This window comes from Martes martes (assembly GCF_963455335.1).
Source record: "Martes martes genome assembly, chromosome: 4".
NCBI classification, from domain to species: Eukaryota; Metazoa; Chordata; class Mammalia; order Carnivora; family Mustelidae; genus Martes; species Martes martes.
In genome coordinates, this window is record NC_137891.1 from 150,623,157 (window position 1) to 150,646,937 (window position 23,781).

General features: G+C 36.9%; 1 protein-coding gene across 3 annotated transcripts in view; it reads left to right on the forward strand.

The window, feature by feature from the left end:
* Positions 1–23,781, forward strand: part of NRDC (nardilysin convertase) — a 108,674-nt gene that overhangs the window by 23,924 nt on the left and 60,969 nt on the right. Inside the window, exons 2-6 of one of the 3 annotated variants that reach the window (XM_080802604.1) lie at positions 7,501–7,822; positions 11,249–11,382; positions 12,308–12,377; positions 12,530–12,611; positions 13,495–13,648. In XM_080802604.1, coding sequence (XP_080658730.1) covers positions 7,501–7,822; positions 11,249–11,382; positions 12,308–12,377; positions 12,530–12,611; positions 13,495–13,648 — 762 coding nt within the window. Of the gene's footprint in view, positions 1–7,500; positions 7,825–11,248; positions 11,383–12,259; positions 12,378–12,529; positions 12,612–13,494; positions 13,649–23,781 lie in introns of all 3 variants that reach the window. The other 2 variants (XM_080802605.1, XM_080802603.1) reach the window with 2 other exon arrangements.

Below are 23,781 nucleotides of genomic sequence, written 5' to 3' on the forward strand. Positions count from 1 at the left end.
AGTAGTTGGACCAATTTATATTCCTACCAGCAATGTTTAAGGGTTTTCTTTTCACCACATTCTCACCAGCACCTGTTGTCTCTTGTCTTCTTCATGATAGCTATTCTAACAGGTGTGAGGTAATATCTTAATTGTGGTTTGGATTTGTATTTCCTGGATAACTCTGATGTTGAGCGTCTTTTCATGTGTCTGTTGGTCATTTTGATGTTCACTTTGGAAAAGTGTCTCTTTAGTTCTGCCCAATTTTTAACTTGTTGTTTTTGTTGTTAATTAATTTGACTGTTCTTTATGTATTTTGGATATTAACTCCTTATCCAATATGTGGTCTGTAAAAATTTTCTCCTCTAGGTTGTCTTTCATATTGTTGTTTCGTGGGCTATATAGACACTTGGGTTTGATGTAGTTCCATTGTTTTTTTGCTCTTTTTTTCTTAAGATTTTATTTATTTATTTGAGAGAGAGAGAGAACATGCAAAGAGGGGAGGTGTAGAGGGAGAAGGAGAACCAGATTCTCTGCTGAGCAGGGAGCCTGACACAGGGCTTGATCCCAGGGATCATGACTTGAGCCAAAGGCAGGTGTGGTGCTTAACAGGTGCCCCTCTAAGTTCTTAAAACATGTGTTTATGTCCTGTAAGAACTGCTTTTGCTGTGTCCCACAATATTTGATATGTTGTATTTCCATTTTCATTTGTGTTGGGGTATCTTTTTTCTCTTTTGATTTTTCCTTTGATCTAATTACTTAAGGTATGTCTTTTTTAGTTTCCTCATATTTGTAGATCTTCTCACTTTCCTTTTGTTGTCAATGCCTAGTTTCATACCATTGTGGTCAGAGAAGGTACTTGGTATGATTTCAGTCTTAAATTTGATAAGATTTATTTTGTAGCCTATAATATAACTTATCCTGGAGAATGTTCTGTGTGCACTTGAGAAGACTGTACTTTGCTGCTGTTGGATGGAATGTTCTGTATGTCTATTAAGTACATTTGTTCTTTTTTTTTTTTTTAAGATTTTATTTATGTATTTGTCAGAGAGAGAGAGAGAGAGGGAAAGCACAAGCAGGGAGAGTGGCAGGGAGAGGGAGAAGCAGGCTGCCTGCCAAGCAGGAGCCCGACACAGGGCTCCATCCCAGGACCCTGGAATCATGACTGGAGCTGGAGGCAGACGCTTAACTGATTGAGTCACCCAGGCACCCTAGTACATTTGTTCTTAAGTGTGGTTCAATTCCAATATTTCCTGTTGATTTTCCGTCTGGACGATCTACCCATTGCTGATAGTGGGGTATTGAATTCTCCTATAATTATTTTTTTTTAAGATTTTATCTATTTATTTGACAGAGATTACAAGTAGGCCGAGAGGCAGGCAGAGAGAGAGAGAGGAGGAAGCAGGCTCCCCGTGGAGCAGAGAGCCTGATGTGGGGGCTCGATTCCAGGACCCTGGGATCATGACCTGAGCTGAAGGCAGAGGCTTTAACCCACTGAGCCACCCAGGCGCCCCTCTCCTATAATTATTGTATTGTTTAATTTTCCCTTAAGATTTGTCGTTATTTGCCTGATATATTTTGTTGCTTGAGCAACAAAATGTGTTGGGAGCATATATATTTATGATTGTTATATCTTCCTGATGAACTGACACCTTTATCATTATATAATGACTTTCTTTATTTTGAAGTCCATTTTGTCTGATGAAAGTATGGTTATGCCTGCCTTCTTTTGGTTTCACTTTGAACCTATGTGGGTTTTGTTTTGTTTTTTGTTTTTTAACCTACGTGTGTCTTTAGTGCTGAAATGAGTCTCCTGTAGGCAGCAAATAGTCAGGTCTTGGTGGGTTTTTGTGGGGTTTTTTTGTTTGTTTTAAATCCATTCAGCCTTTGTGCCTTTTGATTGATGAGTTTATTCCGTTACCTTTAGGGGGGTTATTGATACGTAAGGATTTACTACTTCATCTCATTTTTTGCCTTCTGGTTGTTTTGTTTCTCCGTTTTTTTTTTTTAAAAGATTTTATTTATTTATTTGACAGAGAGAGATCACAAGTAGGAAGAGAGTCAGGCAGAGAGAGAGGAGGTAGCAGGCTCCCCGCTGAGCAGAGAGCCCGATGCGGGGCTCGATCCCAGGACCCTGGGACCATGACCTGAGCCGAAGGCAGAGGCTTTAACCCGCTGAGCCACCCAGGCGCCCCTGTTTCTCCGTTGTTTATTTTTCCTTCTGTTTTGGGCTACCTTTGTAAGTTGGTGGTTTTCCATGGCGATTTGTTCAGTCTCTCCTTTTTTTATGTTTGTGTCTCTGCCATAGATTTTTGCTTTGTGGTTATCATGAGGTTTACATAAAACATTTCATAGATAGGGCTGGAGGAGTGGCAGTGGCCAGGCAGCTCAGCTTCAAGAGATATTTCTGCCCCCGTGGCTGCAGGCACCTTGTGCAGCCTCCCCCCACTCCCCCTGCTGTGATGCTCTAGAGGAAGGTTAGCTCCACTGAGGGAGTGGCAAAGGAGAAAGAAGTCCAAGAGCATCACTGAGTGGCAAAGGAGAAGCCCAAGAGGTCATTGAGGTTGCCAGGTAAACCTGCTCCTGCAAAAGTGGAAACAAAGCCAAAAAAGGCATCAGAAAAGGATAAATCTTCAAATAAAAAAGTGAAGATAAAGGGAAAAGGGGAGCAAAGGGAAAACAGGCTGAAGTGGCTAACCAAAAATGAAAAGGAGTCTTACCTGCACAAAATGGAGAAACTGAAAATGAGGAGAGTCCGGCCCCAGATGAAACAGGAGAAAAAGAAGCCAAGTCGGATTGGTATCATTCATATACCATGTCTTATCACTGGTCCCGGTATCCCTTCTTCTACAATCCAGAGGAATATATATATACATTTTTAAAAAAATTTTTTTTAAATTTATTTATTTGTTAGAGAGAGAGCGAGCGAGCACAGGCAGACAGAGTGGCAGGCAGAGGCAGAGGGAGAAGCAGGCTCCCCGCCGAGCAAGGAGCCTGATGTGGGACTCGATCCCAGGATACTGGGATCATGACGGGAGCCGAAGGCAGCCGCTTAACCAACTGAGCCACCCAGGCGTCCCGAGAGGAATATATATTTTAAAATATTTACTTATCTGAGAGAGAGAGAGAGAGAGAGAGAGAGAGAACATGTACACATGTTTGTCAGGGGGAGGGACAGAGGGAGAGGATCTTTAAGCAGACTCCCCACTGAGCAAGGAGAGTTTATGGAGGGATGGGTCTCATGACCTATGAGATCATGACCTCAGCCAGGCCTTAGAGTTGAAGAGTCCAAAGCTCAACTGACCCACTGAGCCACCCAGGCTCCCCTAGAGGAATATTTTTATCAACTCTTTTATAAATGCAAGTTTTTTTTAGTAGCCCTAGAAATATTTTTAAGGAGGAGGGACTCTCACGTCATCCCCCCCCCCTTTTTTTTTTTGACAGAGATCACAAGTAGGCAGAGAGACTGGGGGGGAGTGCGGAGCAGGCTCCCTGCTGAGCCGAGAGCCCCATGTGAGGCTGGATTCCAGGACCCTGGGATCATGACTGGAGCCGAAGGGCTTTAACCCACTGAGCCACCCAGGCGCCCTGTCATCATCCCATTTTTTAAGTGTAAATGCTTTTTTTTTTTTTTTTTTTTTAAGAGCTGAAATCATTTGCTGGTTGCTTATTTTTTGGTACAACCAAAATAGTGGGATATTGAATGTGGGAGGCCTTGATTGTCTTGGGTATCAGCTCAATGTTCCATAGATGGGGTATTTTTTATATACTATAATACCAAACATACTAAATGGCAATTTGGGGTCATTTGTGCACTTAGTATGTCTTGAACATTTTAAATTACTTCTCATCCCCCTGTTGTTTTTGGTAGAATTGTTTTCTAAGTCTTGATCTTAGCTTTCCCTGTAAGACTTTTGAGTACTCTGTAACATCTTGGTTGTGGTAGTCCAGTTTTTCTAGTAACTTTGTTAATATGCTGTGCAAGATTGAAAATTTGAGTATGTAGTGTATATGATATGAAATTGTGAATTAATGAGACATAACAGTATAACAGTGTATCAACATGTGAAGATATTGGTACTTGATATACTGTTAAGGAAAATTAGCCTCCAGATTTTAAGCTGGCAGCTCACTGGAATGACTCTTGGAAAAGAACCACAACTACATGGTTTTTTAGATTTGTGTTACATACGTTAAGAATTGTAGAAATTGAAATGTCTGTCCTCAGAACAACCAATAAAAACTTAATTAGGAAAGAAAAAATATTTCATAGATAAAAATAGTACTTTTTCTTCTGGTACCAGTTTATCTTCATTTGTCTATAGAGGTTCCATCATTTGACTGTTCCCTTTTTATATTTTTGATAACACAAATTACCTCTTTTTATGCTGTGATTTTTTTTTGTACTTAGTTGTAATAGCTGTAGTTATTTTTAATGCTCTTTTCCTTTAATTTTTATGTTATAATTAAGAGTTTAACATATTCTAAGAAAGAATTGTAGTTTTATAATTCTTCATATCACCTTTAGTTATAATTTAGTGTACTTATGTCTTTTTGTCAGCTTGAAGAGGTCCTTTGGACATTTAAGGCAGGTCTAGTGGGTCTCATGGTGGTAAACTCCCTTAGCTTTTTGTCTGGGAAATCCTTTTACTTCTCTTTCATATCTAGAGGATAACTTCAGCAGAGTATTCTTGGCTGACAGTTTTTATCTTTCAACATTTTGAATATGTAATTCCATTCTCTCCTGGTCTGTAGATTTTCTGCTGATAGCCAAATGTGGGTTCCTTTGTAGGTTGTCTTTCTTTTCCCATAGCTACATTAAAACAAAATTTTTTTCATTTTTGACTTTTAGCGGTTTTACTATTTAAAAAAAATTTTTTTAAAACAGATTTTATTTGACAGACAAGAGATCACAGGTAGGCAGAGAGGCAGGCAGAGAGAGAGGAGGAAGCAGGCTCCCCGTGGAGCAGAGAGCCTGATGTGGGGCTCGATTCCAGGACCCTGGGATCATGACCTGAGCCAAAGGCAGAGGCTTTAACCCACTGAGCCACCCAGGCATCCCTTTAAAAATATTTTTAATAAAGATTTTATTTTTTATTTTTATTTTTAAAAGATTTTATTTATTTATTTATTTGAGAGAGAGAGAGAATGAGAGTGAGCGAGCATGAAAGGGAAGGTCAGAGGGAGAAGCAGCCCCTCCCCAGCAGGGAGCCCGATGGGGGCCTAGATGCCATGACTCCAGGATCATGACCTGAGGTAAAGGCAGTTGCTCAACCAACTGAGCCACCCAGGCACCCAAAAAAGTTTTTATTTTTTAAGTAACTGCTACACCGAACGTGGGGCTTGAACTCACAACCCTGAGATCAAGTGTCACACGCTCTGTATTGACTGAGCCAGCCAGGTGCCCCTCAATAGATTTAATATAATGTGTTTTGGAGAAGGTCTTTTTGCATTGAGATAATAAGGTGTTCTTTTGGCTTTGTGGACTTGTATATCCAGTTCCTTTTCCAGGTTTGGGAAGTTGTCATCTATTATTTTGTTAAATAAACTAATTGCTACCTACATTCTTTCCTCTTTTTCTGGAATATCCATTATTCTTATGTTGACTTTTATAATGAAGTTTAATAGTTCCACTGGGTTTCTTCATTTTAAAAAAATCTTAGTTCTCTCTTCTTTTCCACCAGAATCATTTCTAGATTACTATCTTCCAGCTTGTTAATTCTGTCTTCCGACTCTGTGCTCAATTTCTAGTGCATTCTCATACCTGATTTATTGATTTATTTAGCTCCGGAATTTTTAATTCTATTTTTTAGAATTTCAGTCCCTTTGGTAAAGTACTCCTTATGTTCATTCATTTTCTTTCTGAGATCATTGTATTGCCTGAATTTTTGTAGCTTGTTGAATTTCTTTATATTTTGAATTCTTTATCAGTTAGATTGCAATATTCCATGTCTTTGGGTTCAGTTGCTAGAAAATTGTCATTTCCTTTTTGTGATAAAATGCTTTTTGATGGTGTTTGATGAAAAGTGCTTCTGCTGCAGCATTTAAGTAGCAAACACCTTATTTAGGCAAGGTTTTATTTACTTTGATTTTAACAGTTTAACAGGCTGGTAAATTAGGAGCCTTCTTTTTGTTTTCCAGAAGGTGGCACTAGAGTACACCAGAGATAATTTAGAGAGAAGGGAGGGAGGGAGGAAGGAAGGAAGGATGGAAGGAAGGAAGGGTGGAAGGAAGGAAGGAAGGAAGTATATACTTAGCATTTGAGGCTTTGGGTATCCCCACAGCCTGGTAGGAGAATCCTCCAGTTGGGGTACCCAGGAGTCTGTGGGCGGTCTCCTTGCCTAAACCCAGGACACACAACCGGAGACATTCTCTTTCAGTTCTGGTTGTTTGCCTACTTCCCTTTCCTTTCCTTCCCTGCAGTCATTGCTGTTACTCCTCAGTGCAGTGAGTCCCTCCAGCTCCAGAATTTGCCGTCTGGCACACCTCCACCCACCACCTTGACTCTCTACTTCTGCCAGAAACATTGTGCTGTTCTTTTGCTGGACATGCTGACACTGGCTCCCATAGCTTCTCCATGGTCCATTCTACCCAATTTGAGTTACATGAATGGATGTCTCAGGTTTCCTGGTTTGCTGTGCAGATGCAGTTTTTTTCAGTTATGGAAGTCCAATTAGTTGTAAATGAAAGGAAAGAGAAAACAGGAACAACTCACTGAGCTGTAGTTCATTATGAACTACAAATGACCTAAGTAGGTCATTTCCAAACTTTTTTCATGTTGAAGGCTCAAGTTAAATGTACCTTGCTTTAAAGGCTTTCTGTATTGCTTCCTTCATTCTAACATTCCATGTTTAGCTCTATCATTCTGGATGGTACTGGCTTAATTGAATCATATTTTACTAGACAGTGAATGATAGTCATTTTCCTGCTAGGCTACTAGTTGGTGGGATTTAGTTTTTTTTGAAATGTGGTCACTTTTTTTAAGTCCTTAAAGGAGTTCTGGAAGCTGGTATAAAATATCAAATACAAAAAAAAAAAAAAATCAAACACATTGTACCAAAGAGGAGGAACAGAGTTTAAATATATGAGATTTTGCTTTAATATTTAAGCTGACCTGGCTGCTCTGTGTATTGAGTGATATGCTTCTGTTAGGTTGAGTCTTCTGGAATGGTAAAATATTTGTTAAGTACTTATAAATTAAAGAAATAGTAAGGTAGGCTGAGTTGTGGGCTTATTATCTGTTTAAGTTCTAAAATTTGGTTTTTGAACAGGTAAATTTATTTTCATAGTTCAGAATCAAAAAGACAGTGAAGTGTCTCTTTTCTATTTAGTTACTCAGAAACTGATTAGCTTTTGAGGTTTCCCCTGTGAAGAAACAGCCAGTTTTATTAGTGTAAACATAGTGTTGAGGGTGTGTGTATGTATATGTACTTTTTTTTTATTCTGCTAAGATGATCATTTGTGTTGGTGTGTGTAAAGAGTAGCTGACTCAAAATGTTTTGTGATTTTTTTTTTCTTTAGATACATCAAATTGCGGAATGGCTTGCAGGCACTTTTGATTTCAGACCTAAGTAATATGGAAGGTAAAACAGGAGATGCAACAGATGATGAAGAAGAAGAAGAAGAGGAGGAAGAGGAGGAAGACGATGACGATGATGATGATGACGACGACGATGATGATGAGGATTCTGGAGCTGAAATAGAAGATGATGAAGAGGGTTTTGATGATGAAGAGGAGTTTGATGATGATGAACATGATGATGATGATCTTGATACTGAGGATAATGAATTAGAAGAATTAGAAGAGAGAGCAGAAGCCAGAAAGAAAACCACTGAAAAACAGGTGTGAAGCATGTCTATAATTATGTCTTTTTCTAATTTGGGAATTCTTTGGGATAATTCCTAAACTCATGTTTTATTTCTTAATGTCAAAAAGTAAGTGTATATTCATTTTTTGATCTTCAGTAAAGATCTATTTTATATGAAAATAATATTTTAAAAACATTTTGCTCTGATTATAAGAGTATAAAAGCTTATTATAGAAATGGATGGAAAATTAAAAAAAACATAAAAATCACTCATAATCATAACTCTCAAAAGCAATCACTGGTAATATTTGAGGATTTGTATTATTCTTAGCATGGAGTAGAGGGATAAGAGAGTATATAACCTTTGGAGAGACTGGAAAAAGAAAAGAACAAGGTAGTATAGAATTCTCACCTGGGCCTATGGTTCTGAGAGTCCTCATGGGTAATTTCTGCTTAGTAATTTCATGTGTTTTTATCTCTTTTTATGGGAAAGCACCAAGTAATTTGGAGGAATTGAAATAAAAATGGTCAGTTGAGCTTCGTGTAATATATATAGTTGACTGTTGAACAATGTGGGGTTTAGGGGTACCAACCTCCTGTGCAGTTGAAAATCCTTGCATAACTTTTGATTTCCCCTAGAATTTAACTACTAATAGTTTACTGTTCCCTGGAAGACTTGCTGATAGTTGATTCACATATATTTTTTAAAAAAATATTTTATTTATTTGAGACAGAGTATGGGACAGATAACATGAACAGGGCAGGGAGCAGAGGGGGAGGGAGAAGCAGGCTCTCCACTGAGCAGGGACCGCGATATGGGGCTTGATCCCAGGACCCTAGGATCATGACCTGAGCTGAAGGCAGATGCTTAACATTTGAGCCACCCAGGCACTCCGATTATTTTGTATGTTATATGTATTATATGTTATATGTATTATGTACTGTATTCTTATAGTAAAGTGAGCTAGAGAAAAGAAAACATTATGAAGAAAATCATAAGTAAAAGAAAATACATTTACAATGTTGTATTTATTAAAAAACATCCAAGTTAAGTGGGCCTGAGCAGTTCAAACCTGTGTTGTTTAAGGGCTAAGTATAATAACAATAAATAAATATAGCAATAGGGCTTGATAAGGAGGATTTCCCCTCTCTGGATATCTTTTGATGAATGCCTCCATTTTATAGTAGGGAGTACCTGTATTAGAGGATAATATTTTTTGGAGACATTACAGTGGTATTGATCAGCTAATGTTTGTTAAAACTAGTTTCTTGACTATTGATAATACATTCAACATGACATAGTCAATATACAAATGAAATAAAATTCATATTATTAAGACTAAAATCTAGATGTCAAACATACTATAAGGTGGTCAGCCCTCAGAGATATAAAGATGTGAGAATACAGGTAGTAGATACTTTATGAATAAATCTTTTTGTGGATAGTCAATCTTCCTGGAAAAATTACTTTCTTAAAGAAGATTGTACCAGTTTTTACACCAAGTTGTTGGGGGAATTGGATCATGTTTTTAAGAATCTATTTGCCCCTTGCTATATATATTACGAATGATGCCTGTTTTGGGATAACATCATAGGACAAGTGGTTTTAGTTGGAAAACTTTAGGAATAAAAATGAAAATACTGAAAAGAAAATAATTGATACTCTATATTAAGGTCTTTATGAATAAATCCGGAACTGATACATTAACTTAATTTAAAATAGACCTCCTGGGGCGCCTGGGTGGCTCAGTGGGTTAAAGCCTCTGCCTTCGGCTCAGGTCATGGTCTCGGGGTCCTGGGATCGAGCCCCGCATCGGGCTCTCTGCTCAGCAGGGAGCCTGCTTCCCTTCCTCTCTCTCTGCCTGCCTCTCTGCCTATCTGTGATCTGTCTATCAAATAAATAAATAAAAAATCTTAAAATAAAAAAATAATAAAATAGACCTCATAACTCCAAATAGAGCAATAAAAGAATGAAAGAAATGATAAAAGTCACAGAGTAGAAAGAACATCCACAGTCAGGAAACCTGAGTTCTAATTCTGGCTCTGGCTCTGTATCTGGATGGTTTTATGCCTTTTCATTTTCTCATTTCTAAAACAAAAAGATTAGATTATTTACATAATTTTTTTAAAGGTTTTTTTTTTTTTCCCTAAAGTAGTCTCTCTACCCAATGTGGGGCTTGAAATTACTTGATCTTGAGATCAAGAGTTGCATGATCTACTGACTGAGCCAGCCAGGTGTCCCTAGATTATATACATAATTTTTAAGGTCCATTTTAGCTCTAAAACTGATTATGTCATAACTTCATAACTGAATATTTCCTGTCTGAAAGTTTCTGTACGTATCTATTAATTACTTTTCCCATGCTTTGAACTTCTTTTTTTTTTTTTTTTAAGATTTTATTTATTTGACAGAGTAGGCAGAGAAGCAGGCAGAGAGAGAGGGGGGAAGCAGGGTCCCCGCCGAGCAGAGAGCCCGATGTGGGGCTCGATCCCAGGACCCCGGGATCACGACCTGAGCCGAAGGCAGAGGCTTAACCCACTGAGCCACTCAGGCGCCCCTTTGAACTTCTTTATGTCTTCTGTCAACTGATAAGCAAAACTCTAGGGTTAAATTAAAAGCTTGTTTTGACAGCCAGTTTTATTGTCAAGATGTAATAAAATACCTTAGATTTATGTAGCAATTGTGAACCCCTTTGACAAATGAAAATGTGCGTCCAGTATTTTGGTACCCCTTTTTATTTTGCTTAGGTGGATCAAACTCTATAAATGTTTACCTTTTCTAGAGCATCAAGATCAGATTATAGTGATCATTTAAAAATGGCTTAAAGCTGCCTTTCTTTTCTGAAAACTCGGTATGATATATTGCCTCATAAGATATCAATAGCTAGTGTTCTGGATCATTTTAGAAAGGAATGCAGGAACCTAATGTAGTTTGAAGATGAAATCAAATTGTTCAGATGCAGTGGTTACACTCATGAAAGGAAAGGTCCTATGATTGTAACATTGGAAATGGTTTATATTCGTTGAATGAATAAGTATCTGCAAAAGGGAAATAAAGTTCGATAGGCAGGATAAGAGGTGCCTTAAAGGTAGTTTAGGGTTTAGCATTGGTTTTATGATTTAATTTTTATTGGAAAAATGTGGACCTTGTTTAAGGTAAATATGAGAATTAGTAAAAGAAGTAGAAAGAAATAATTTTGAGGTTTTTGGAGAACATTTACGTAATTAAGAAGTTAACTACTTTTCTGAGGATCATTTTCATCCCCCTCCATTTTCCTCATCCTGAAAGGAAGTTGTTCTTGGTCTGAAAGTTTTGATAAATTAACAAGGTTGAAATTTAAGTATGATATATACAGAATTAATGATTTGTTCAGGGTTTTCTTAAGTCAGTTCTCCAGTATGAATTTCTCAAGTATGAATTTCTTGGGTAGATAATTCTCAAGTATGAATTTCTTTTCTAGCAATCGCAGAGCCTGTTTTTGCTGTGGTCAAAGCTGACTGATAGACTGTGGTTTAAGTCAACTTACACAAAAATGTCTTCAGCCCTGCTGGTCAAGACAAGAAATCTTTATGGGGTAGTTGGAGCTGAAAGCAGGTTAGGCACCTATTAAACATCATAGAACAGGTTAGACTGTGGTTCGAAGAAGTGAATATTTCCCCATGTTTTAACTGAGTTTATGTGCCTACGTCTACAAAATGGGATTTACATTATCAAACGAGGCTGTTTGGTTCTTCTAAAAACATATTTACATTATCTGACACATGGTTAAACTTCATACCAGGAACATGCTATTTCTTAAGAGTTCTCTTTCTAAAAGACTAACCATTTATCAAAACGCTCTTTGATGCCAAATATGTTAGCCTTTTAAAATTGACATTTGAAAAAGTTGGGGAAGTTAGTAATTCAGCTTCTTATCCTCAAGGATTCAGATTGACTTATTTTCTCCTCCTGTTTTGTGTCTTTTAATTTACAATGACATAATGATGCCCTAATCATTTTAAGTGGCGTACCTAATCATTTCTAAGTGACATACCTAATCATTTTTAAGTGGTATACCTCTTGACGATCTATTTTGTTAAAAACCTTTGATTTGCCAAAGGTATTGGGGGAATATCTATTGATATATGTACTCTGTATATGAAGACGTGAAGAACTAAAAAGCCTCTTTAAAGTTCTATAGATTTTTAATAAAGATTTTCTTTTTTAACCATTTACTTATTTTCTTTATTAGATTTTTCCTGACACGTTTTTACCATTTTAATAAAAATGAAAAATTTTGAATAACACTGAGAAGTCTCACATCTAGTAACTGAGTTACTGAAAACAGAGTCTTTAATTGCTAAGAGTCTTTAATTGCTAATTGCTAGACATATTACTTATGCAGATTTTCGAAATCTAATAAATAAGGAAATATGACTTGGTTCAGAACTCTGAAATGCTGGCAAGAAATGATATTTGGTAGGCTGGCTAGTCCCCTTCCCCTTTTTTTTTTTCTGTCTGTTTCTGCTTTTTCCCTTAGGTCTGCACCTGTTCAGCATTTGGCAGGATGGCAAGAGGAGGAGCAGCAGGGTGAAACTGACACAGTTCTGGTGAGTTTCACTTTGCTGCTCCTCCTGATACTCAGGGAAAGAATTTTATTACTTTCTGTTGGAAACCATCAGTCTCCAAGTGAATCCTTAATATGTGATGACAGTATTATTTAGGGTTGACTCATTATTTGTATGTGTTCTACTTATTCCAGTCTGCAGCGGCTCTTTGTGTTGGAGTTGGGAGTTTTGCTGATCCGGATGACCTGCCTGGGCTGGCGCACTTTTTGGAACACAGTAAGATCTTTGTAAAATATCATTCCTGAGTGTGTTTTTTCCTCCAGCTTTGTATTTTCCTCCAGATTTGTATTTGAATTGATTTCAAAGATGAGTAACTGGTTTGATAGAAGTATGATATGTTTAACAAGGTAAAAGGCTAAGAAAAAATATTTATGAGTATCATAGCTGAAGACTTAAATTTAATCTCCTTAACCATATTAGTTTTGTGGATTAGGATGAAACCACTTAGAAGAATATTTTAACATGTAGATTTTATTATTGTTCGGGTATGCTAAGGCCAACAGACCAGCAGATAATTGCCTGTCTCTAGAAATCTAGTCTTTTAACTTTGGGAAGGGCTGTCTCTCCCACAGTTAGCAAGTCCCCAAGATGTCAAAGCATTAGAAATACAGAAAATTAAAAAAAACTTGATTAATATCAAAACAAAACAAAATCTTTGGTTTAACTATAAATGTACCTAAATAAAACCTGTGTGGATGCTATATAGATAGAGATATAGATATTTTAATCCATATTTGTTTTCTTGAATTATTTCTATTCTGGTTTTCTAAGCTAATTGAGGGTAAACTTCTCTCCTTAGGAGTTATTATAATAACAATCTGCATACATGCTTATGTTGTTTGCATTTTAATGTTTTTACAGATGAAGTATTTCTTTGTTTATTTATGCTTAGTTTTTTTTAGTATAAAACTGATATATGAGCATTATAGAAAATTAGAAAAATAAATAAAATGAAGAAAGTATTATTGAGACACAACCATTGTTAACATGTTGGTATATTTTCTTCCAGTTTTTTTTGCATTTGAGAAATTTTATCCTTGATAATAAAAACATTGTCTTATATCTTTGTGTTCTGTGACTTTGTGTTCTTTCCACTTAGTGGTGTTCATGGGTAGTTTGAAATACCCAGATGAAAATGGATTTGATGCCTTCCTGAAGAAACATGGGGGTAGTGATAATGCTTCAACTGATTGTGAACGTACAGTTTTTCAATTTGATGTCCAGAGAAAATACTTCAAGGAAGCCCTGGACAGGTAACTAACTCAAAATGTATATTTATTTTAATTATCTAATGACATTTTACAAATGGAAATAGTGGATGTTGTTCTCTGGTATTTCTTTCTAAGTTGTACTCTAATTCTGTAGAATTGTCATAGTACTTTATTTGGAGAAATGAGCAAACTATTAAATGTCCTTGGTTCCTGTTCTATAATACTTAGTCTTTGTATTGAAGATTACACTGAAACTCTTAAACACCTTTGAGTTTCATAAATGTAATTTGTGGTGGCTCATTATTGCAATTATTTTTCTAATTTAGTAGAAAATACAGAAAACAGAAGGAAAAAAAGGTTATGATTGCTTCTAATTTTATCATTTAAAGATAACTATGGTTAATGTTTGTTGTATAGCCATCTATATCTTTAAATGTTTATGGGATCATATTATTAATATTTTTTATATTTTAATTTTTAAGTCTTAATTCCAGTATAGTTAACATACAGTGTTAAGTTTTATTTCAGGTGCACAGTATAATGATTCACCAATTCTATATATTACTCAGTGCTCATCAAGATAAGTGTACTCTTAATCCCCTTGGCCTATTTCACCCATTCTCCTATCCACCTTTCCTCTGGTAACCATCTATTCTCTGTAGTTAAGAGTGTGTTATTTGATTTATTCCTTTACTTCCCTTTATTTGTTTTGTTTAAGTTCCACATATGGGTGAATCCTTTTATATTTTTAAACAAGGTATATCATTTTTACACATCACTATATAATTTATAAAACATAATACTAAGGGATTGGGTGTTATTTTTGTTGTACATAAAGTATCATAATGTGTTCAAGTTACATATTTTTTTAAGGCTTTTGGTATTTACTACAAAATTGTTTTCCAGAAAGCTTATGTCCATGCATTAGTAGAATTTTGATATCAGAAGGATGCAGACCAAAGTCTACACTAGAAAAAAGGAATCATTTCATGCCAAATTCTCCATAAATAAAAGATTGAAATATAAAAAGAGAAATCTTGAATTTGACCAGTATAATGTAAGCCTTTGAGGGCAGAGATTTTCGTCTATTTTTTTTGTTGTTGATATCTTTGCAGGATCAAGAATTTGATAGATAACACAGATAAATTTGTTGAATGAATTCATAGTATTTCATTGTAGAAAAAATTACCATAAAATTACCATAAATGACCAGAAAATTCTCAAAACATGACAAAAGTTCAGTTTTCTTTTAAATTTAAGCAGCCTCCACACTCAGTGTGGAGAAAAGTTCAGTTTTCTTAAATTGTCTCTTTCCTTAAGAGATTAATTTGATGCTGAAAAATTTTTTGGGTAAAATTCCGTAAGTTGAAAGTATATACCATTATTTTCAATGAAATAAATGTGTTCCTGAACCCCCAAATTGTCAACTCTTTTGCTAAAACAATGTCAAAATCCCATTAAAATTGACCCTATTGCTTTGATAGCACTATCATAGGATATAACGTTCTGGTTTTTCTTCATTAATCTCTAATATGGCTGCTGCCTTGTTCAGTGAATTATTTTATGGTTGTTTTTAATTGAATACTTAAGAACATGCTCATAGCACATACATTTGATACTCAGTGTTTCTGTAAATCAACAGTTACTTCCAAAATAACAAACAAAAGGATAGGGACAGAATAAATCAGTGAAGGCAGAGCAAATGATACTAAAGGTTATCTTTCCTGTGAACTTATAAAATCAGGAATACTCTGAGGATGATTGCATGTTTGCTTGTTTCAAAGTTCTTAGTTCCCAAGGTTCACAAAATCCAAACAGGTCTTTGTATATGTAAAGAAATCTTAAGCAATAGCCAGGTTGAATTCTCATGACTTTATATTTTGTTACAAAAACAAAAATAGCCCCCAAGACAAACACACCAGTACCCCACCCCCCCACCCCAAGAAAACCCCCATTTGGTTATATGTAAAGGAAGAAGGGGCACCTGGGTGGCTCAGTGGGTTAAAGCCTCTGCCTTTGGCTCAGGTCATGATCCCAGGATCCTGGGATCAAGCCCCGCATCGAGCTCTCTGCTGGGCACGGAGCCTGCTTCTCACTCTCTCTCTCTGCCTGCCTCTCTGCCTACTTGTGATCTCTGTCTGTCAAATAAATAAATAAAAATCTTGGGGTGCCTGGGTGGCTCAGTGGTTTAAGCCGCTGCCTTCGGCTCGGGTCATGATCTCAGGGTCCTGGGATCGAGTCCCACATCGGGCTCTCTGCTTGGCAGGGAGCCTGCTTCCCTCTCTCACTCTCTGCCTGCCTCTCTGCCTACTTGTGATCTCTCTCTCTCTGTCAAATAAATAAATAAAATCTTTAAAAAATAAATAAATAAATAAATAAAAATCTTAAAAAAAAAAAAGGAGGAAGAAACCCATTTCATTGGAAAAAAGATTAGGCAAATAGTATGTTGAATAAATTCTGACCACCTCAGATTTGATGAAATATGGTATAAAGTTTAGTTAAAGAACTTGATTCATTTCTTCGTTCTGTACATTTCTGGTTTAAGGACGGCTTTAGGAAATCAAAAGATAATTACATATTTGTTTCTACTTACAAAAAAAGAATCTACCAGATAAGAATACTATTATATTAGTAGGAGAAATTAATAAGAATATCAAATCATGAATTTATGACAAATGATAGTGGTAGAGCATTAAGTATTGCATCTACTATAATAAGTATGATAATATTATACTTCTACAGTTACTAAGGAATAAAATGTCTTTGGTTCCTTTGCAAAGGACTCATATAGCATGCATTGAGTGTGCCAGTATTTTTTAATAGGTCAGTAAAATCCAATTCCTTCACACAAGTCACATTGTTTGTTAGTATCTTGGATCATTTAAGTAAAAAGTTGAGGAGATGACTGAATTTTTACTCTGGTAAGTAAGTGAGAATGGAAGCTGCTTTTGCCCTGGTGGCATTTGCTAATTTCAGTAGATTTGGACTTGGCTTTATCATTATCTCAGGCCAAGGGCAAGAAATAGCAAAGCCTTGGATGTCCACAAAGTGGTATATCTAACAGGAGACCCTTATAATCAGCTGGGACTCAGGTCGAGGAAATGGATCAGACATCCAAAGGAATTACAGCCTGTTTTCAGAATGCCTGAGTTTTCTGGTGAACTTCAAGCCTTGATTGTGATTTAACACAGTCCAGAATTGGTAGTGTTCTTGGATGCCTGAGAGAAGCAAGCACAATTCTTTAAAAAGAAAATGCTTCCATTGATGGATAAATGGAAGAAGAAAATGTGAAATATCTATAGATAGATGTAGACAATGGAATATTATGCAGCCATGAGAAAGAAGGCAATCTTTACATTTGCAACAACATGGATGAACCCAGAGGACTTTAAACTAAGTGAAATAAACCACACAGAAAAAGGCAAATACTATATGATCTCACCCATGTGGAACCAAATAAAAAAAAAAAAAAAGGAAAAGAAAGAAAAAATCCAAATTGATAGAAACAGAGTGGAATGGTGGTTACCAGAGGCTGGATACTGGGAAGATGGGAAGATGCTGGTCAAAGGCGTACACTTTCAGTTATGAGATGAGTAAGTTCTGAAGATACAATGTTCAGCATGTGTGGTGACCATGATAATACTGTAACGTACACTTGAAATTTGCTAAGAGAATAGATCTTCAACATACACACACACACACACACACACACACACACACACAGAGGAAATTAAGTAAGGTGATGGATGTGTTAATTGTAGTAATAATTTCACAAAGTATATGTATGTCACATCACGTTATATACTTTATTTTCATAAAAGATTTTATTTATTTATTTGAGAGGGAGAGGGAGAAGCAAACTCCTTGCTGAGCAGAGAGCCCGACATGGGGCTTGATCCCAGGACCCTGAGATCATGACCTGAGCTGAAGGCAGATGCTTAACTGACTGAGCTACCCAGGTGCTCCTGTACATTTCATTTTTTTATTTTTAAAGATTTTATCTATTTATTTGACAGAGAGATAGCAAGAGAGGGAACACAAGCAGGGGTAATGGTAGAAGGAGAAGCAGGCTTTCTGCTGAGCAGGGATCCTGATGTGGAGCTTGATCCTAGGACCCTGGGATCATGACCTGAGCCAAAGGCAGCTGCTTAAGGACTGAGCCACCCAGGCGCCCCTGTACATTCTAAATATATATAATTTTGGGGGTGCCTGGGTGGCTCAGTTGGTTAAGCATCTGATTCTTGGTCTCCACTCAGGTCTTGATCTCAGGGTCATGAGTTTAAGAATTGCACTGGGTTCCATGCTAGGCATGAAGCCTACTTTAAAAAAAAAAAAAAAAGGAAAAAAATATATAGTCTTGTCAATTGTACTTCAAATAAGTCTGCAGAAGAGGGGGAAAAAAACCCAAGAAAATACTTCATCCTAGGCCTTATATTATTGCTTGTATAAATAGTTTTTCAAGTAAAATGGTCACCATTCAGTCAAATGTAAGGAGACCCACAAAACAAGACATGAGTGAGAACAGAAAGACCTTTAATTCATTGGAGATCTTAAGCATTGGAATAGTTAGACACAAATTATAAAAATGATTATACTTTCTGTTTTAAAGAAATAAAGCATTGGAGTGTTTGAGTGGCTTGCTTGGTTGAGCATTGACTCTTGATTTTAGCTCAGGTTGTGATCTCAGAGTCTTGGGATTGAGTCCTGCATCAGGCTTCCTGCTCAGCGGGCAGTCTATTTGAGGATTCTCTCCTTCTGCCCCTCCCCACATTCACAGGCTCTCTCTAAAATAAATCTTAAAAAAAGAAGGCATAAGTTTGAATACAGTTGTAAGTAATAGAAAACTGTAACATGTGCCCTATGAGATTTGGAAAATAAAAATAAAAACATCTTGAACTGAGATATGATGATTAAAATTGAAAACTTAGTGGATTGGTTTAAGAAAAAAGTAGGTACAGATGAAGATAGAATTAGTGAACTGGAAGATAGGCCAAAAGAAATTCAAAATACAAAATAAAGGGGAAAATACAGAGAAAAGGAAAAAGGGGCATAGAAGATAGAGCAGAAATGTTCAGTGGAATCCTAGAAGGAGGGGAGAGAAAAATGGAGAGGACACAGTATTTGAAGGGTTGATCATTGGAAACTTTTCAGAACATCAAGTCAGATGTTAAAGAAATCTAACAGATTCCAAAAGTGCACAGTAAAAGAAGTCCATATATAAATAGTCATCCTGCAGAAAACCAAATATAGGAAATCTTTGCCAGATAAACAGGCAAAATTCCTTCAAAGGAATATTAGTTAAATTGCTAGATGACTATTTAGCAGCAGTAGTAGAAGGTGAAGGACGTGGGATATCTGCAGTAGCCTGAAAGGAAATAACTACCAAAAAACCACAAATTCTACACCAAGCAAAAATATGTTTTAAGAATGATTGTAAAATAGATCTTCAGACACATAGTTGAGTTTGCCACCAGCCAAGTAGGAAATTCTAAAGAATTTATTTCAGGTAGAAGGAAAATGAAGGTCAGAGATGAAAAAAAGAACAATGAAAGTCATTTTACATGAGTAAATATAAATGAACATTGATTATTTAAAGCAATAATTGTGAAATTTAAAAAGTACATAGAATTAAAGCAAAAATAGTATATCAGGAGTAATATAAATGAGGAAAAGTTATTTTGGGGATAAGGTTTTGATTAACATTAGACATTGTTACGTTAAAAGGATACATGGAATATTTTTTAGGGTAACTTCTAAAAGGACAGAATCTGAGGGGCTCCTAGGTGGCTCAGTTGGTTAAGCATCTGACTTCTGCTTAGGTTAGGATCTCAGGGTCTTGGGATCAAGCCCCATATCAGGCTCTGTGCTTAGTGGGGATTCTGTTTCTCCCTGTCTCTCTTCCTCTGCCCCTCTCTCCACTCGTGCTCTCTCTCTCAAATAAATCTTTTAAAATACAAAAAAAAATAAAAGAACAGAATTTGAGTATAAAAATTCCAAACCAGTACAGGGAAAACATTTGGAATTGTTTTTTAAAAAACATTTAATTAAGTGATAAGTTAGGTGGCACCAATTCTTAGTTCTAAGGGAACTCACAAAATAAGATGAGAAATCAAGGAAGGCTTGCTTTCTGAAAGAAGTGGTGTTTTCTGGGATCCGAAGGATGAGCAGGAACTGCCCCTAGGTTAGAGGCAGTCCATGAGCTTAGACCCCTTTTTAATGACTGTGATGGAGTACCTGCTTTCTAATAAATCTCTTTCAAGTGGTGAGAGTTGAAGCTGGGACATGGCTGCCCAGTTTGATATTTTCAGCCTCCCTTGCAGTGAGATATGGTCTTGTGGAAAGTCTTGCAAATGAAGTGTGAGTGGCAGGAAGATGATATCTGACCCTACACCTCAGCAGGAAAGGAAACAACTTTGAAAATCTTGTGTTGAAAATGACAGAGCCATTATCATCCTGAGTCTCTGAAAGTCTGAGTGGAGGAGAGCTACCTTCTGATCTGGTTCATCTACCTTGGACTGTCATAGTAGCAGGAAATAAACTTCTGTCTTCATTGAATCATGACATTTTTGGCTCCTTTGTTACAACAGTTAACATATGTTTTTGCATATGTGTGTGTGTGTCTTTGTGTATGTTTGTGTGTATACATGTGTGTATTTTTTTTTACAAAAACAGAATATTTGGGCGCCTGGGTGGCTCAGTGGGTTAAAGCCTCTGCCTTCAGCTCAGATCATGATCTCAGGGTCCTGGGATTGAGCCCCGCATCGGGCTCTCTGCTCAGCAGGGAGCCTCCTCCCCCCCACCCCCGCCTCTCTGCCTATTTGTGATCTCTGTCTGTCAAATAAATAAATAAAATAAAATAAAATAGAATTGTACCATATGTACTATTTCACTTAATAAATCCATATTGTCTATATCTATATCTGTGTATATATATATTTTAAGATCTTATTTACTTATCTGACAGAGAAAGATAGAGAGCACAAGAAGGGGGAGCAGCAGGCAGAGGGAGAAGGAGAAGCAGGCTCCCTGCTGAGGACCCTGGGATCATGACCTGAGCTCAAGGCAGACACTTAAATGACTGAGCCACCAGGCATACCTCAATAGATATATTTCCATGATTTTTTGAACCTTTAAGTTGAAAGAATAGTACAGATAATACACACTACATTTTATCTTGTCAACTTGCTTTATCTCTCACTCTGTGTATTCTTTTTCTGAACAATTTCAAAGTGACCAGGCTTTATGATGCTTCACCCTTAAATACTTCAGCGTGCATCTCCTATCGAAACAGACATTCTCCTGCAATACCAGCACTGCCGCAATACTAGTGCCTTAAGAAAATTTAATCATCCCTTACATTTTCTAATATGTAGAGCGTCTTCAGTCTGAATTGTCCTCCATTTTTCTTTTAGTTGTCTTGATCTATGATCCAGTCAAAGTACATGCATTGCATGCAGTACATCTCTTTAGTTCTCTGCCCTTTTTGCTTTTTTTTAAAATCATTTTTACTGTTTTGAAGAGTCCTAGAATACCTTATTTTCTGAATTTGATTGACTCCTCATAATAAAATTCAGGTTAATAAAAAAAAATTCTCTTAAATAATGAATTCAGAGGGGACGCCTGGGTGGCTCAGTTGGTTGAGCAGCTGCCTTCGGCTCGGGTCATGATCCCAGCGTCCTGGGATCGAGTCCTGCATCGGGCTCCTTGCTTGGCAGGGAGCCTGCTTCTCTCTCTGCCTCTGCCTGTGCTCGCTCACTCTCTCTCCCTCTCTCTCTCTGACAAATAAATAAATAAAATTAAAAAAAAATAATGAATTCAGAGGAAAAAATGGGAGAGACAGAAACAGAACACAGAATGAATAGTACAAAGGGGGAGGGGGAAGATGTAGATCCATATATATCAGTAATTACTGTTAAATGTATATGAATTAACATTCAGTTAAAAGATAAACATTATTTTCAAACCAGGTTTTCAAGATTTAGCTATAAACATAAAAATACAAAAAGGTTGAAAATAAGCGGGTCATAATATATCATGCAGATAGATACACCATTGTAAAGAAGGCTAGAGTAGTTATATTGATATCAGAAAAAACAAGTATTTTAAGGCAAAAAAAATTTTACTGTTGTTCAAGGCTTCATGTTGTTGAAAATTTAACTAGGAAGACATATTTGTTTTAAATTTGAACACATCTAATTAACAGAGCCTCAAAATAAATCAGATAAAAGGACAAATGCACAAATAGCCCACCTCTGTGGGATATTTAACATTTCCTTTTCAGTAATTGAGATAACAACCATTACCATGGTTTCCAGGTTACAAATTTTTCCAGGTGTAATAGAATGCTTTAAAAGGTTGACCATAGGGACGCCTGGGTGGCTCAGTTGTTTGGGCAGCTGCCTTTGGCTCAGGTCATGATCCCGGTGTCCTGGGATCCAGTCCCACATCGGTCTCCTTGCTCGGCAGGGAGCCTGCTTCTCCCTCTGCCTCCGTCTGCCAGTGCTCGCTAGCTCTCTCTCTCTTTCTCTGACAAATAAATAAATAAAATCTTTAAAAAAAAAAAAAAGGTTGACCATATTTTAAGCCACAGATTCAGTCCAAATTTCAAAACACTGGAGTCCTATTAATTACATTTTCTGATCACAGTACACTGTTAAAATTCAGCTAGGAATCAATAGCAGAAAGACAGCTAGAACACCCACTTTTGTTTGGAAATTAAATATACTAGTATGAAATACCCGGGTAAAAGGGGAGAAAGCATGTCTGAAATTAGAAAATATTTGGCATTGAGTTATAAAAATATGGAGTATTGTGAGATGTAGGTATAGTAGTACTTCAAGGGAAATGTATAATCTTAACTGCATATGTTATTTTTCTTTTTAAGATTTTATTTATTTATTTGACAGATACACAGTGAGAGAGGGAAGAGAAGCAGGGGAAGTGGGATCGGGAGAAACAGGGTTCCTGCTGAGCAGGGAGCCCAATGCAGGGCTGGATCCCCGGACCCTGGGGTCATGACCTGAGCTGAAGGCAGCTGCTTAATGACTGAGCCACCCAGGTGCCCCACTAACTGCATATGTTAGAAGAGAAGAATGCCTTAAAGTTTATGAGCTAGTCAGTCTCAGAAAGTCTGAGCAGAATATGCCCAAAGAAGGTATAAGGAAATGATAAAAATAGGAGCAGAAATTAAAATGTAAAGCAAACTGACATCACCAGGAAGGGTGAAGTAAAAGTATGTCTGAAAAGCCTTACCTCTATAAGAGCAATGAGAACATTGCCAAAACTCATCAAAATCATTTTTTCAGAACGCTGGATATTTAAGAAGCTCCGCAGATTGTAGAAAAGAATAAGTTTAATGACACCCACAAGACATATTATAGTTAACTTTTTGAAAGCCAAATATAAAGGGAATATTGAAACTAGCAAGTCAGAAGCAGGGGTGCCTGGATGGCTCAGTTCGTTGGGTGTCTGCCTTTGGCTGGGTTCATGGTCTTGGGGTCTTGGGATCGAGTCCCACATCGGCCTCCCTGCTCAGTGGAGAGTCTGCTGCTCTCACTGCATTTGCTTGTGCTCTCTCACGTGCTTTCTCTCTCTCAAACAGTCTTAAAAAAAAAAAAAAAGCCAGAAGAAGCTCTTACACAAGATAATCTTAATTTCCCTTTGCAACCTTGGAGGCAAGAAGGCAATGGTATGACATTAAAACTGCTGTAGATTATAAACCAAGAATTCTTTTTTTTTTTAAAAATATTTTTAACATATAATGTATTATTTGCCCCAGGGGTACAGGTCTGTGAATCATCAGGCTTGCACATTTCACAGCACTCACCATAGCAAATAGCCTCCCCAGTGACCATAACCCAACCACCCTATCTCTATATCCCCAGCCCCCAGCAACCCTGTTTGTTTTGTGAGATTAAGAGTCTCTTATGGTTTGTCTCCCTCCCGATCCCATCTTGCTTCATTTTTCCAAGAATTCTTTTTTAAAGATTATTTTTTTTACACATACAGCAAAACTTTTTTTAGTTTTTTATTTTAATTCTAGTATAGTTAACGTACAGTGTTACATTAGTTTCAGGTGTACGATACCCTGATTCAACAATTCTGTGTAGTACTCAGTGCTCATCAAGATAAGTGTACTCATAATCCCCTTCATCTGTTTTCATCCATTTCTCCAC